Source organism: Macaca nemestrina, chromosome 9 (genome assembly GCF_043159975.1).
Source record: "Macaca nemestrina isolate mMacNem1 chromosome 9, mMacNem.hap1, whole genome shotgun sequence".
Lineage (NCBI taxonomy): Eukaryota > Metazoa > Chordata > Mammalia > Primates > Cercopithecidae > Macaca > Macaca nemestrina.
The window spans coordinates 143,563,728-143,580,097 of record NC_092133.1 but is presented as its reverse complement, the minus strand read 5'-3'; the positions used below and the strand labels follow the sequence as shown (position 1 = coordinate 143,580,097).

The 16,370-nt window shown below is 49.6% G+C and overlaps 1 protein-coding gene across 1 annotated transcript in view; it reads right to left on the bottom strand.

The window, feature by feature from the left end:
• The window catches only part of LOC105490816 (disco interacting protein 2 homolog C), a 378,821-nt gene extending 363,007 nt beyond the window's left edge, over positions 1-15,814 (bottom strand). The window contains 1 exon segment of the mRNA XM_011756731.3: positions 15,607-15,814. Within this exon segment, the coding sequence (XP_011755033.2) occupies positions 15,607-15,691 (85 nt within the window). The 5' untranslated portion in view covers positions 15,692-15,814.
• Between the last annotated feature and the right edge of the window lie 556 nt (positions 15,815-16,370).

Here is a 16,370-nt window from a genome sequence, read left to right as displayed (position 1 = left end):
TGCTGTTCCTAATAACAAGAAAGAAATTCTAAAATTCCAACAGGCATGGTGAGTCCCTCACTTGTAAGAAATCAAAATAATAATCCATCATTATCTTCAGAAGGACAAAAGAAAAATTCTACTTCCTTTTCATATTAATTTGTGTACAAGTAACTAGGTGAGAAAATCTTAATGTCTGGACTGTGATATCAATAGCAAAATAACCCCAAGCACCCCAATTAAAAGATATAGACGGGCTGAGTGGATTTAAAACAAGAAAAAACAACTTATATGCTGCCTACAAAAAACTGACTTCAGCCATAAAGACACACATAGACTAAATGTGAAAGGATGGAAAAACATGTTCCACATCAATGGAAATCAAAAGTGGGCAAGAGTAGCTATATTTATTTCAGACCAATCACAGTTTAAGTCAAAAACTGTAAAAAGGAGACAAAAAGGTAATTATATAATAAAGAGATCAACATAGCAAGAGGATACAACAATTACAAGTATATGTGCACCCAACAACAAAACACCCAGATATATAAAGCAAATATTAGTAGATCTAAATAGAGAGAGAGGTCGGGTGCAGTGCCTCACACCTGTAATCCCAGCACTTTGGGGGGTGGAGGCAGGTGGATCACCTGAGGTCAGGAGTTCAAGACCAGCCTGGCCAACATGGTGAAACCCTGTCTCTACTAAATACAAAAAATTAGCCCAGCATGGTGGCACATGCCTGTAATCCCAGCTACTTGGGAGGCTGAGGCAGGAGAATCACTTGAACTCGGGAGGTGGAGGATGCAATGAGTCGAGATTGCACCTCTGCACTCCAGCCTAGGCAACAAGAGCAAAACTCCGTCTCAAATAAATTTATATATACATATTTATAGAGAGAGAGAGAGAGACAGAGAGACACCAACACAACAATAGTAGGGGCTTCAAAATCCCACTGTCAGCACTGGAGATCATCTAGACAGAAAATAACAACAAAATATCAAATTTAAAGTACAGTGTAGACCAAATGGACCTAACAGACATTTACAGAACATTTCATCCAACAGATACAAAATGCACATTCTTCTCCTCAGCACATGGAACATTCTCTAGAATCAACCACATGCTAGGCTACAAAAGAAGTCTCAATACATTTTTTTAAAATTGAAATAACATCTAGGATATTCTCAGACTGTAACAGAATAAAGCTGTAAATCAACAACAAGGAAGAGACACTTCTCAAAAGAAGACATTTATGCAGCCAACAGACACAGCTCATCATCACTCGCCGTCAGAGAAATGCAAATCAAAACCACAATAAGATACCATCTCACACCAGTTAGAATGGCGATCATTAAAAAGTCAGGAAACAATAGGTGCTGGAGAGGATGTGGAGAAATAGGAACACTTTTACATTGTTGGTGGGACTGTAAACAAGTTCAACCATTGTGGAAGACAGTGTGGCAATTCCTCAAGGATCTAGAACTAGGAATACCATTTGACCCAGCCATCCCATTACTGGGTATATACCCAAAGGATTATAAATCATGCTGCTATAAAGACACATGCACACGTATGTTTATTGCGGCTCTATTCGCAATAGCAAAGACTTGGAACCAACCCAAATGTCCATCAATGACAGACGGGATTAAGAAAATGTGGCAGATAACAACCATGGCATACTATGCAGCCATAAAAAAGGATGAGTTTATGTCCTTTGTAGGGACATGGATGCAGCTGGAAACCATCATTCTCAGCAAACTATCGCAAGGCCAGAAAACCAACCACCACATGTTCTCACTCATAGGTAGGAATTGAACAATGAGATCACTTGGACACAGGAAGGGGAACATCACACACCGGGGCCTGTTGTGGGGTGAGGGTAGGGGGGAGGGATAGCATTAGGAGATATACCTAATGTAAATGATGAGTTAATAGGTACAGCATACCAACTTGGCACATGTATACATATGTAACAAACCTGCACATTGTGCACATGTACCCCAGAATATAAAGTTTAATAAATAAAAAAAACAACAACAACAAGGAGAACTTTCAAAACTGTATAAATACATAGAAATTAAACAATATGCCCTTGAATAGCCAATGGGTCAATGAAGAAATTAAGAAGGAAATTTAAAAATTTCTTGAAACAAATGAAAACCAAAACACAACATATCAAAGCCTATGGTATACAGCAAAAGCAGTATTAAGAGAAAAGTTTATAGCAATAAACTCCTACGTTTAAAAAATAGATTTAAAATAAACAACCTAACAACGAACTGCAATGAGCTAGAAGAGTAAGAACAAATCAAATCCAAAAGTGGTAGAAGAAAAGAAATAACAAAGATCAAAGAGGAACTAAGTAAAATTGAAGCTAACAAATATAAAAGATGAAGAAAAAATGTTGTTTTTTTTGAAAAGATAAATAAAATAGAAAAAACCATTAGCTACAATAAGAAAAAAAAAAGAAATCCCAAATAAATAAAATTAGAAACAGAAAAGAATTACAGTTGATACCACAGAAATACAAGGGATCGTTAGAGACTATTTTGAACAATTGTATGTCAACAGATTGGAAAACCTAGAGGAAATGGAAATATTCCTGGACATGTACAACCTACCAAGATGGAACCAAGAAGAAACGGAAATCCTAAACAGACCAATAATGAGTAACATGTATGACTAAGTAATAATAAAAAGTCTCCCAACAATGAAAACCCCAGGAGTAGGTGGCTTCACAGCTGAATTCTATAAATTTTTATTTCAATTCTTCTCAAACTATTCCAAAAATATTGAAGAGGAGGGAATTCTGCCAAGTTCATTCTTCAAGGCCAGCATTACCCTGATACCAAAATAAGACAAAGACACAATAAAAAGAGAAAACTATAGGTAAATATCCCTGATGAACACAGATGCAAAAATCTCAACAAAATACTAAAAAACTGAATCCAACAGCAAATCAAAAAGATTACACACCATGATCAAGTGGGATTTATCCCAGGATGCAAGGATGGCTCAACAAACACAAATCAATAAACACGCTACATCACATTAACAGAATTAAGGACAAAAACCATAATATCATTTCGATAGATACAGAAAAAGCATTTAATACAATTCAATGCTGCTTCATGATAAAAAGTCTCAACAAATTAGGCACTGAAGGAAACATACCTCAACACAATAAAGGCCATATGTGACAAACCCACAGCTAATGGGGAATGGGGAAACACTAAGAGCTTTTTCTCTGAGATCTGTAACAAGACAAGGACGCCCACTTGTGCCACTCCTATTCAACACAGCACTGAATGTCCTAGTCAAGAGCAGTCAGGCAAGAGAAAGAACTCAAGGGCACCCAAAGTGGAAAGGAGGAACTCTAATTGTCTGTTTTCAGACAATATGCTCTTATATATTTAAAAAAAAAAAAAAAAAAGACTCCAGCAAAAATATCTTTGAACTGATAAACAAATTCAATAAAGTTACAGAATACAAAATCAACATATAAAAATCAGTAGCATTTCTATAGACCAACAATGAGTCAGTGGAAAAAGAAATCAAGAAAGCTATCCCATTTAGCTACAAAAACATAAAATAAAAATAAAAATACCTTAGAAGAAATCTAACCAAGAGGGTTAAATATCTCTATGAGGAAAATTATATTCTACCGTCGGAAGGTAGAACAGTGGATTCTAGAGACAGGAAAGGGTGGCGGGAAGGGAGAAAGGGAGAGGTTGGCTAATGGATACAAAATTACATCTAGACAGTAAAAGTAAGATTTAGTGTGCTATAGCCTTGTAGGGTGACTATGGTTTACAATTTATTGTATATTTTCAAGCAGCTAGCAGAGAGGATTTTAAATATTCCCAGCATTAAGAAATGACAAATGTTTGAGATGATGGACATGCTAATTACCCTGATTTGCTAATTACACATGATAAACATGTATTGAAATATCACACTGTATCCCATGGATATGTACTATAATGTGTCCATTAAAAATAATAATTGTTAAAAACCCAAGGGCTATTTCTCATTTGTCCTATGTCAATGTTGTGGTCCATTGGTGGAGACCTAGCCATTTGCAAATAAGACTATAGTCACTTGAGCTGAAAGCAAATGAATCGTCACAAAAACTACCACTGGCACCAAGTCTTCTTTCCAGAGTTTCCTGCCCACAGCACTGCCACAGTCACTGTGGGCAGGAAAGACACACTAGCAACCAAGTTTCAACACCAGCACAGTTGATGCTTTTATTTCTCTGGTTTGGAATACGTGTGTTCATAACTTACATTTACTCCAACTGTCCCCTTGCTTAAATAGCTCCTTAAGGATGACTTCCTGTTACTAAATTCCAACAACTTCTGAGCATCCATTATATTCTCCAAAGTAAATAAAAAGAGAAAATGTGTTGAAAGCCTGATAATGTTCACTTAAGAATCCAGCATGTTGTACCGCTTGAAATGGCCACTCCACCTTGTTCCTTTACATTTCTTTTAAAGTAGTCCCAGTTATTATACATAATTGAAGCCATAATTTCTGCAATACCATTAGGTCCACAAAGGGTGGGGCCAGGGGACTTCAAAGTCTGTCTCTGATTTTTTTTTTAAAAAGGAAAGCTTATAAGAGTAGGTAATGAAAATAAACATTCACACAACTCGGAACAGGGGATTGTGAAACATAAAGCCCCAGCCTGGCACAGGTGTCCAGCCAGTGAGGGTGGGGACACAGACTCATACGGTCCCCACAATCCCCCAGAAGTGCCACAGACAGGTGGGTGGCCTGAGATGCAGCCAGACTCCGAATTCCAGGAGCTGTCTGGCTCATGTGCACCCCACATGGTCCACAGTGCACGAGGATGCCCCACATCACCAGTCCCTGTGCAGAACACAAGAATGCCCTGTGTCACGAGCCCCCGCTGCAGAGCATAGCCCGAAGGTGCCAGCCCAGCCTCCTACACACACTGGCCACCAAGGCACTGCCCTCCAGGAAGGAGGACCCCAGAGGTCGTGGCAGGGTGAGGTTCTGCTCTTCATCATCCCTGAGCAGAGGGTAAAGTCCCAGCAGACATTTGGGGAGCCTCTACACGTGGTGCTGGGACGCTGAGTGGAGGTTCAAAGATGTCCCCAGGTACGCCAGACTCAAACCTAAAACAGGCCATTCTTCCAGATATGCCCAGACTGGAACCTATATAGGCCATCCTTCCTAGCTTTCCTCTGGAAAAGCAGGCTTAAAAGAGTATCGACTAAAAGGGGTCACCAGGAAGAGAGAAGTCCTATCTTTAAAAAAAGAAAGAATTTTTTTAAAAAAAGAGGTACTGAAGCTCTGACCCATCTGAGCACAGAGTATGTGCTCGGCAGCATCTGTCAGAGCAGAGCAAGCACACACATGCTCTCCATACCCTGTGCTCCCAGCACCTGTGTTCCCCGCACCCATGCTCCCCATACCCGTGCTCCCCACACCTGTGCTCTGGGCACCCGTGCTCCCCACACCCATGCTCCCAGCACCCATGCTCCCCACACCCATGCTCCCCACACCTGTGCTCCGGGCACCCGTGCTCCCCACACCCGTGCTCCCCGCACTCGTCCTCCCCACGCCCATGCTCCCCACCCCCATGCTCCCCACACCCGTGCTCCCCCCACCCGTCCTCCCCACGCCCATGCTCCCCACACCTATCTGTGCTCCCCATGCCTATGCTCCCTGCACCCATGCTCCCCACACCCGTGCTCCCCGCACCCGTGCTCCCCACACCTCTCTGTGCTCCCCGCACCCGTGCTCCCCACACCTGTCTGTGCTCTCCGCACCCATCCTCCCCACACCCGTTCTCCCCACACCTATCTGTGCTCCCCATGCCTATGCTCCCTGCACTCGTGCTCCCCGCACTGTGCTCCGTGTGCCCATGTCTGCTCCTCGAGCTCTCTTCCACTGATTTCCTCTGTATGTCCCTCTTGATAGTCACTGTCACCTCGAATCACCTGGCTAAATGGAGGCAAAGAAAAAGTCTAGAGTAGCACATTGGAGGACAGAGTGGAAGTGGCTATTTACCAAACAGGGCTATGAGATGAGCGCATCTGATCCCCATTAATCCTGACGGTCAGTTGATTAGCCCTGTTCAACAGCTGGGGACACTGAGGTGTGGAGGGACGGGCTTGCTTACCCCGGACGATGCTGACAGTGTGGGCCCAGCCCAGTCCCACAGCCACCAGGAGGAGGCTCCTCACTGGGCAGGCGCGGAGGTGCAGCCCAGAGAGCGGTTGGGACCCTGGCACAGACTCCTCAGGAAGGAAACAGAGAAAGGCCCACAGAGACTCAAGCAGCACAGAAGAAGGTCACCCACAAGTTAAAAATAGATGTTTGTGCTTTACCGTCCCAGAGTGCTAAAAATCCAACCTGCTCACACATACAGCCTGACGTGAGCCTGGCCTCCTGCAGCACTGGGCTAAGCGAGAGATGCACCTGCCCCTCTCCCAACAATAGCAGGCTCGGCAGCTATTCTTCAATGTACTTGACACCCTTCCATGAGGATTAAGCTACACTCTGTCGACACTGGGTAAGTTTAATCCCGATACAGCTAACCGTGTCCATCTGCAGTGGACAAACAACTTACTTTGGATGATTCTGTCACTGACAAAGACCCTGAATCTCCCAGCAAAGCTTAGTGACATGACTTACCTTTCTGTTTTCATTTCAGGTACACTGGCCCATACGGTCTAGTTTACCTGCTGATAATGCCTTGGAAAGACCACCAGGGGGCCCCACACCATTTTCAGCTTTAGAGGGATGTGAATTTCCCTTTGATGAGAAAGGGGATGGGGAAATAAAACAAGGATCCAAAACAGATGCCTGTGTGTTTCCTGGGAGTGATAAAGTCAGGAACTGCCGCTCTGGGTCAGGCAAGGGAGTAACAGAGACAATGGCACCAACTCCTGAGACAGAGGACCTGACGCATGGTGCAACCACCGCCTGTGGCCACGGAAATTCCAGGGAATGCAGAGCTCAGTTGCATGGTATAGCCACCATCTGCAGCCACAGAAATTCCAGGGAACACAGACCCTCAGTCACATGGTACAGCTACCATCTGCGGCCAGAGAAATTCCGGGGAACACAGACCCTCAGTCACATGGTATAGCCATCATCTATGGCCACAGAAATTCCAGGGAATGCAGACCCTCAGTCACATGGTACAGCCATCATCTATGGCCACGGAAATTCCAGGAATGCAGACCCTCAATCACATGGTACAGCCACCATCTATGGCCACAGAAATTCCGGGGAACACAGACCCTCAGTCACATGGTACAGCTACCACTTATGGCCATGGAAATTCCAGGGAACACAGACCCTCATTCACATGGTACAGCCACCACCTATGGCCATGGAAATTCCAGAGAATGCAGACCCTCAGTCACACGGTACAGCCACCACCTATGGTCACAGAAATTCTGGGGAACACAGACTCCAGTCGCACGGTGCAGTCACCACCTGCAGGCACAGAAATTCCGGGGAATGCAGACCCCAGTCACATGGTACAGCCACCATCTATGGCCACGGAAATTCCAGGGAACATAGACACCAGTTGCATGGTGCAGCCACCACCTGTGGCCACAGAAATTCTGGGGAACGCAGACTCCAGTTGCATGGTGCAGCCACCACCTGTGGCCATGGAAATTCTGGGGAATGCAGGCCCCAGTCTCTAAAGTGTTATTTGTTTTATGAATTTCACTGCAGTGAATGCAGAAGAGTTTCTCTCTGTGCAGAGCTCAGTATCCAGAAAGGAAGTCGGCCCCAGGAATGCCTTCCTCTTCTTCAGAGCTCAGGGCCCAGGGCTGACGCTCTTGGGAGGGGTCCTTGTTCGGCAACTGTGCATGTGGAGGGTCCCCCAACACTCACTGTGCACCTCCTAGGAGCGGAGGCTATGACAGGGAGCCAGAGACCAAGCTCTGCTCAGACAACAGTGAGCTGATGGCCTTCCACTCTAAGTTCAACAGGGACCCAGGGACCAAGCTCTGCTCAGACAATAGTGAGCAGATGGCCTTCCACTCTAAGTTCAACAGGGACCCAGGGACGAAGCTCTGCTCAGACAACAGTGAGCTGATGGCCTTCCACTCTAAGTTCCAACTGCATGGAATGTGTATTCCATGAATGCTTGTTAAATGAATGATTCATATAAGGTCATCTGTGCTGACCTTTGCTGGTCTGCTGACTGTGGGCTTCAGAGCATAGACCTCATTCTTGGAGCAGCCAGCTCTTCCCAGAGCGACGGCCACTGGAGGACAAAGCCCAGGGCTTCCATCCTGCAGCAATGCGCTCAGGACCCTGCACTGGGCACGCTGGGGGCCTCTCCAGCAGCCCTGACCTTGCAATACCAGTGAACCCCAGGGGAGTCCCAAGTGCTCAAAATCAAGTAAATGTCCATTGTGATTTAACATATCAGTTTTAGAAGAAAGGGCAGATTGCCACCTCCCTCCTCAAACTAGGGACTATAAATCGATCCACCACCCTATCTGAGGCTCTGCCTTAAATCCTGCTAAAACTACCAGCCAAACACTCAAATTTACATTAGCGTTAAGGGGGAAAAAAACTAAACCAAACACCTGTAAGAAACGGTCAAGTAACCCGTGATACATCAACCCAGAGATTAAACATTATAACAATGAAGTAGCAAGATATTAAAAGAATATAAACTCTATGTACATCATGGCTCAAGGTTCTAAAATTACACAGAGACCAAGACTGGAATGGAAGGGGGATGTGTTTACAGATACATTTTTTATTTTTTAATTTTTAATATTACTTCTCTAATGTAATGACTAACCAGATAATTCAGCAAAAAAAAAAAAATCAATTATGCCTATAGATAAATATGTAAAGAATCCTTCTCTCTGATGCCAATGGAATTAGTCTGGGTCTGGCCTACAGTCTTCAATCTTTTAATTAAGACACAAAAACCATCTTTCAAGCCATTAGAAAAAAAAAAAAAAAGATGTAAAACCAGGAGCCCAGAAGAAAAGGACTCACTGTGTATCACAGCGTCTCTCCACGCCTCTCCGCCCCGGACAGTGCTCCCTCTTTCCCCATTTTCATACCTACTGCACAAAACACTTAGTAAAGAACTATCTCAATTCATGAGTCGCACAGCACAAAGGGCCGGTGTCGCTGCCAAACATACCCTGCAGCCCCAAAACGAAGCGGCAACCCCCAGTGAAGGAAGAATAAGAGGCTGCTGGTTGTAATTTTAAATCTCACAACTCACTGTCTTAGCACTTTCCTGCTTTGTTGGTTTCAAGGGCTTATTAACCCCCCTACTGGATACTGAAGAAAGAAAGCAGGACAGTTGTGCAGGCTCCGAAGAGGCAGAGCCCTCGTTCCGCTGCCACCTCTGTCTTTCTACCCACAGCAGCCGGGTTTACCAATTAGTCTCCCTTAAAGGGCACTGTTTATGCTCATCGCAAACAAATGGATGCAATTGCTTCTTTTGAGATGTAGCAAGTTTTGGGCCCTCAGCAGAAAAAAAAAAACAGGGCACTGGCACAACAGTCATAACCTCTGCGTGGCACACACACAGAAGGAAAGTCAAAGCCCTGGAGGCGGAGGCGTTCGGAAAGGGAAGGTGGAAGCAGGAAGGACACCCACGGGATAGAGTGGTCAGAAACAGACCACCTCACCAAAGGGCACCTTAGACGTTCCAGAGGACAAAATGCCCCTCTTTCCAGGGTAAACACCCATTTGCCAAACAGCCAGTGACGGCAAGCAGGAGTTTGCTTTTTTTTTAAGGCGTCTGAGTAACGATGAGAAGAGCAAGAAATGAGCTTAATAATGGGACTGACGGGGCCCTGGGCTGGTGACTCAGCTGATGTGCACAGCATCAAAACCCAGGTTCCTCAGTGCGCTCCCTCTGCAGTTCAGGACAGCACTACAACTCACCCCATCAATCACTGCTTAAAAAATCAGTTCTAAAAAAAGACGACCCATTTGAAAGCAGCCGGAGGAGGAAGACAGAGAGTGTCTCACAGAATCCAACCGCTTGTAGCCTCGGAACCATAACAAGAATATGAAACTAGCGGGTCCAGTGTGAGGCAGAACAGAGACGCCGTCACGGCTCTCAGGAGGCTGAGCAGGAAGCGCATGGCTCAGGCCCTGCAACGCCCTAAGGGCGCCTGGAGCAGCCCACAGGCCTGTGTCCTTCGCGTGGGTTCACCTTCCTAGTTTCCTGGGTAAATTCAATGTACAGCATTTATTCGCCAAGAAAAGAACATTCAAATCAAACTACTGTCATAACTCTGAAGGGCTCTTAACACTCCAGTCCACACGTTCAAAACCCACAAATATCAGTGCTGCCACTGTGCAGGTAACAATGTTTTGGATGCATCATGCACGTAACCAGTAACGATGTTTTCATGTTTTCCGTAGCCATCTCATTCCGGATACTTAAATATCTGTGACGACTTGATACTTAGTTATCTGTGACTTTCAGATAGATTTAACAAGGCTACCTGGCCAAGAAGGCCTCACCCTCCTGAACCCACTGACGCTCCCGCCCTCCTCCCAGTTACAACAAACTGTCCATGAGGCTCAGTGAGGCTTGGCTTTTGCACATTTGTTTTTCAGAGTAAACTATTTCTTTTCAACGAAAATAATGTGTACAGAGTCCTCAGGGCCTCCTCTTAGGCTCTGAAAGGCAGCCCTCAGGTCAGCTCTTACACAAGTGTGTCTTCCTCACTGTGCAGGGTCGAACCTCCAAGAAATGCATAGGGCTGGGGGACGCAGGGGACAGAACTCTATTCGAAAGCCACACGTCTGTGACCTTGTGCCAAGTGCCCTGAAAAAGCCACCCCCAAAACCTACAAACCCCCCACTGGGCCGTCGTTTTAGGGTTCCCTCTTTGGCGACAGCAACGTGCAGGCTATGTGCAGACCACGTCTCTGCACTTGACACATATTCACATGTGCTAATAGTAACACACACAGCCGGGTGGGGCGGCTCACGCCTGTAATCCCAGCACTTTGGGAGGCCAAGGCAGGGGGATCACCTGAGGTCAGGAGTTCGAGACCAGCCTGGCCAACATGGTGAAACCCCGTCTCTACTAAAAATACAAAAAATTAGCTGGGCGTGGTGGTGGGCACCTGTAGACTCAGCTACTTGAGAGGCTGAGGCAGGAGAATCACTTGAACCCGGGAGGCGGAGGTTGCAGTTAGCCGAGATTGCGCTACTGTACTCCAGCCTGGGCAACAAGAGTGAAACTTTGTCTCAAAAAAAAAAAAAAAAAAACAAATTATATATATATATATATATATATAAACACACACACACAGGTCCCTCAACCAACGCAGGGAGACCCGGCACGTGTGCGAGCCTTCACCCCGCTCCGTGAGCAGGTTCTCCCCTGCTGAGAAAACATTAGGCTGCACCGCTGGGGAGCAGATCTGATCACTGAAGGAATCGGCTACATTAATTAGCAGAGCATGGAGGATGGAGTCAGTGGGCATGGAACACACTGACAATGACCAAAGCCACAGAGTGCAAAGCATGGCACCTGTTTTTCAAAACTTCTCTTCCACCAAAAACCAACAATTTTTGCAGGGCTATATCACGAGTTCTATAGTTAAAAATAATTCAGCGCCTCCTAAACAAATGGAAAAAAGCGCTTTCTGAAGCATACACTGCCCAAAAAGATCAGTGACCAGTCAACAGAGAAACTTTCTTCCTAATTGGAATCAACAGCTAAATGTAATCTTTTTAAAAATAATAATAATAATAAGACATGAAGCCAGGCACAGTGACTCATGCCTGTAATTCCAGCACTTTGGGAGGTTGAGGCAGGCAGATCACCTGAGGTAAAGAGTTCAAGACCAACCTGGCCAACATGGTGAAACCTCATCTCTACAAAGGTACAAAAATTAGCCAGGTATTGTGGCGGGCACCTGTAATCCCAGCTACTCAGGAGGCTGAGGCACGAGAACCACTTGAACTCAGGAGGTGGAGGTTGCAGTGAGTTGAGCTCACACCACTGCACTCCCGCCTGGGAGACAGAGTGAGACCCTATCTCAAAAAATAAAAAATAAATAAGACATGAGTTTGTCTTTATGGGGAAGTTTTCTGTTTCCACTCCAATTTGGCAATTCCACGTAAAGTATCAGTTGTTAATGAAATTGTTTTTAGGCCCTTTAAAGCCACAAAAAAGAATACCCAATTATGAAGGGCAAAAATGTAGGGAAGAGAAGGCAGAAGAAAATATTCTGGGGAAAGGAGTATGAGAAAGCAGCTGCCACAGCCCTCCCATTCCTTGACCCTCCCCAGAATGGAGCTCCAGATCACTCTGGAGGCCTCCCCATCCTCATGGCCTCCTCACCCGCAGGGCCTCCTCCCAGCTGTGGGGCCTCCGCACCCTCACAGCCTCTCCACTCATGGGGCCTCTCCATCAGTCTAGCCTCCCGCCCTCATGGCCTCCCCACCCATGGGGCCTCCTCACCCACAGGGCCTCCTCACCTGTGGAGCCTCTGTACCCTCACAGCAGGGCCTCTCCACCCATGGGGCCTCTCCACTAGCAAAGCCTTCCCTGCATGTGGCCTCCCCACCCACACAACCTCCTCACCCGAGGGGCCTCCACACCCTCATGGCCTCTCCACCGGCAGTGTCCCCACCTGCACAGCCTCCCGACCCGTGTGGCCTCCTTACCTGTGTGGCCTCCTCCCTGGCTCACACTCAGACCCAAGTATGTGAGGAGATGACCCCTCTCACCCTACACCCCGAATGTATCCCCACACAGATTTGAGGCTGTCAGCTCCCACGAGCGCTGCCCAGCCCTTCTCCCCACAGAGAGTCCTTGTGTTTTGCTGGCCACGTGCTCTGTGGTGTGAGCTGGCCTCGCCTTCCCCTGCAAGGGGCATCAGGTGGCACGGGGCAGGGACAGGCAGTGGAAGAAGGATGGAGCCCTCGGCCCCGCAGCAAGAAGTGCGCCTACAACTCCACAAAGCGGAACGCCAGCAGGTGCATGTAACGGCACCCAGCAGGCGGGTGCAGCAGAACCAGACCGGGGTCTCGAAACCTAGACAACGTATGACCCACGCAGGCTGGCAGCCCACGCAGGAACCTCAGGGGAATGCTCTACTCTTTCTTTCAGTCTACGTTATGTGCTTAAAATGGAACTTTTTCCATCCTCCTCTGTAGGAAATGAGCACTGGAAATTCCACATATGTTTCTATAATATTTTCTGATATTTTAATAAAATGATGACAACTAACTTAAAGAATTCTCTCCACTTGAATTTTGATTGAAGATGGGAAATAATTCAGCATTAACAGCTGTTTTCAGCTTTCACTCTGAAAGCAGATATGTTGAGGAATTTTGGAAGTCCAATAACATAAAGAAACACAGATTTTTGATCCTTCAATTCTTGGGTTTCTATTAAGCAATACTGGAAAACAAGTTGATTCATCTAATTTAAGCCCGTAAAACTGTTTTATGTGGTTATGAGACAGAGAATTCCAAATGACCTTACAACACTACCCCCATAAACTCAACCTGGGCAAACCCACACTTCACAGCAAAGTCAAAGACCATCCAGCGAACAGATGAGGCAGTGGGGCCAGCACAGGCCGGAGGGCGCAGGGAGGCTGAACGGAGCCACGGAGCAACCCTCTCACGATTTCTTCTTAAATGTGTAGCTCAGGTCTCAGTAAGATTCATATAGAAGGAAAAAACATAATTAGGCTTCCTGCATGCAAACACACACACCTCTTTCTCTGCCTGTTCGCTCAATAAGAAACTCATTAAGCCCTTTTTAAAAAACCTGTACAGACGCAAGGTGTTCACGGGGAATTCGGCTGAGCACACCTTCGTCGAAAGTGGCTTTGCCATCGTCTGGGCAGCAAGACGGTATCACTCACCCTTCAAGAGCGACTGACAGGCAAGTGTCATCACCTCGAAAGGCCATGACGCACGACACACCGGACACCCGTTCCCAGCGACATCCCACACTCTAGGAACAAATGTGGGTCCAACTTCTGGGCTGGCAGTGGGTGGGGGACACTCAGACGGGGCTCGCCCTGCCGAGCTTAGGGGTGCCTGAGCTCAGATGGCATGGTTGGGGCACTGACATTTCACATCAGTGTGATGCAGGCAGCACAGAAGTCCCTGTCCTGAGACAGCGCACGGCGGCTACAGGCAGGGGTGCACCTGGGCCGTGACACGAGCCAGGAAACCTACCCAAGGCTGACACAATCAGACAACCAGGATGGGCCTTTTGCAAATGATACTCTCCTTACCCGCCAAACGAGCTGTCTGCACAGCACACTCTATTTGCCAGTTTACAACCGAACCCTGCACACAGCCTCTCCTGCCTCCTAGCCATGCACTCCTCATCCTCGGCTCCTCGGGAGGGCGGCAGCCAAGCCCACAGGCCTGGGAGACTCTGTCCTCCCCGCCACTGTGTCACGTTACAGGACACTGACACACCTCGTGGAACCCCACATCTGAAACTGAAAAACAGGACCATTTCCCGTCCCTATAAGTCTGGAAAGGCATTTGGCTGCATACTACGGCCCCTGCTCACTCCCTTCTCTGCCCTGAAAGTGTTAAAAAGGAAAACATAAAGTCAACACCAGCTCCTCCCTGCTGGTGAAAATTGGCACGAATGAATGTACTTTCTGGCTGCCGGCCCTCACAAAACCGTTACCCAAAAAAAGTTCACCATGCTAAACTGCTCCAAATATAAATGTGAGACGCGCCGGCCCACCCCCATCCCACCCCACGTTACAGGAATGGCCTGACCAGGGTGAGCCCGGACACGGCTAAACACACATCAAACATTTCAGATTTGGGAACTTCAGTGGTTTTGGGAAAAAGACCTGGCAAAGCCCGATCTGAAACTTATGACAGTTGAGCACATGATCTCCGCCATGAAGAGCAAATAAGAGGCGTACACAACCCTCCATGAGACCGCGGTGGCCGATCCGCCACAAACCCTCCTACGACAGGACCAGGACGGCGAGGCCGGAGCCCAGACCGGGGAGAGGTTGACGATTCCGCCCAGCCTTCCCCGCGCAGCGCCCGCGAACAATGGGGATGGGATCCCCCGGGCCGCGCCAGAGATCCAACCCGGGGTCCAACGACAAGTTTCGCATTGAAATCAGGCCGGGCGTTCCAGGCCGAACCCGCCAGCGAGGAGGTGGCGCGCACCGCGCGGCTGCACCAAGGACGCCGCGGCTCCAGCGCAGAGCGCACGGGAAGGCCGATCCCGCCGGGCCCGCTGCATCCTGCGTCCCCGCGCGGCGCCCAGGCCCCACAGACACCCCAGGGCGCGGGGGGATCGCGGCCCTACAAACATCCGCGGTGGGATTGCAGCCCCACAAACATCCCAGGGCGCCGGGGATGGCGGCCCCACAGACACCCCCAGAGCGCGGGGGATAACAGGCCCCACAGACACCCCGAGAGCGCGGAGAATCGCGGCCCCACAAACCTCCCCAGGGCGCGGGGTCTGGGGGTCCGGGGGGCGCGCACGCTCTGGGCTGGGGTCGCACCTCCCCCTCCGGGCCCGGCCCCCGCCCCGCCGCAGGCCCCGCGCCCCCAGCCCTCCGCGCGCGGCCCTCCCCGGTGACAGCGCGGCCCGGCCCGGGGCGGGGGCCCGGTTACCTTCCGACAGCTCCAGCTCCAGCTCGGCCAGGCGCGCCCGCACCTCCAGGGGCAGCGCCATGCCCTCCAGGCTGCGGTCCGCCATGCTCCGCGGGCGCCGCGCCCCGCACGGCCTCCTCTTTGTTCACAGGCGGAGGTCTCGGCGGCTCCTCGCGCCCGGCGGAACCGCACCGAGGAGGAGGCGGCGGCGCGGGCGCGGGAGGCGGGCGGCGGGCGCGCAGGGACCTCCCTCCCCTCGGCGTCTCCTCAGCGCGGCCCCGCCACGGCCGCCTCGCGCGCCCCCGCGCCCCACGCGCCCCGGCCCGCCCCGCGCGCGCTCGGCACCCCCGCAGGCGCTGCGGCCCCGGCCCCGGCCCTGCTGCTCCCGGCCCTGCTGCTCTCGGCCCCGGCCCGGCGGGAGCGTCTCTGCGCGCGCACGTCACGGGGCCGCGGGGGCGGGGCGCGCGGGGGGCCGCGAGGACGCGCAGGAGCGGGAGCGCGCGGTGGGCGCGGCGCGCGCAGGGGGCCGCGGGGGCGCGCGGGGGCGGGGGCGCGCGGCCGCGTCGGCGAAGCGCGCGCTCCCAGGGGCGCGCTCGGGGGCGGGTGGGGGGCGCGGGGCCCGCGGGGCGGGGCGGGGTGGGGCGGTCTTGTCTGTCCTGGGCTCTGCGCGTCCAGCGGAGCCTCCGGGCCCTGCCCCAGCGCCTGGTCCTCCCGGCTGCCTGCGAAAATCACGTCCTGGAGCCGCAGCTTGACGTCTGCGCGGAAACTCGCAGTGCCCCCGGGTC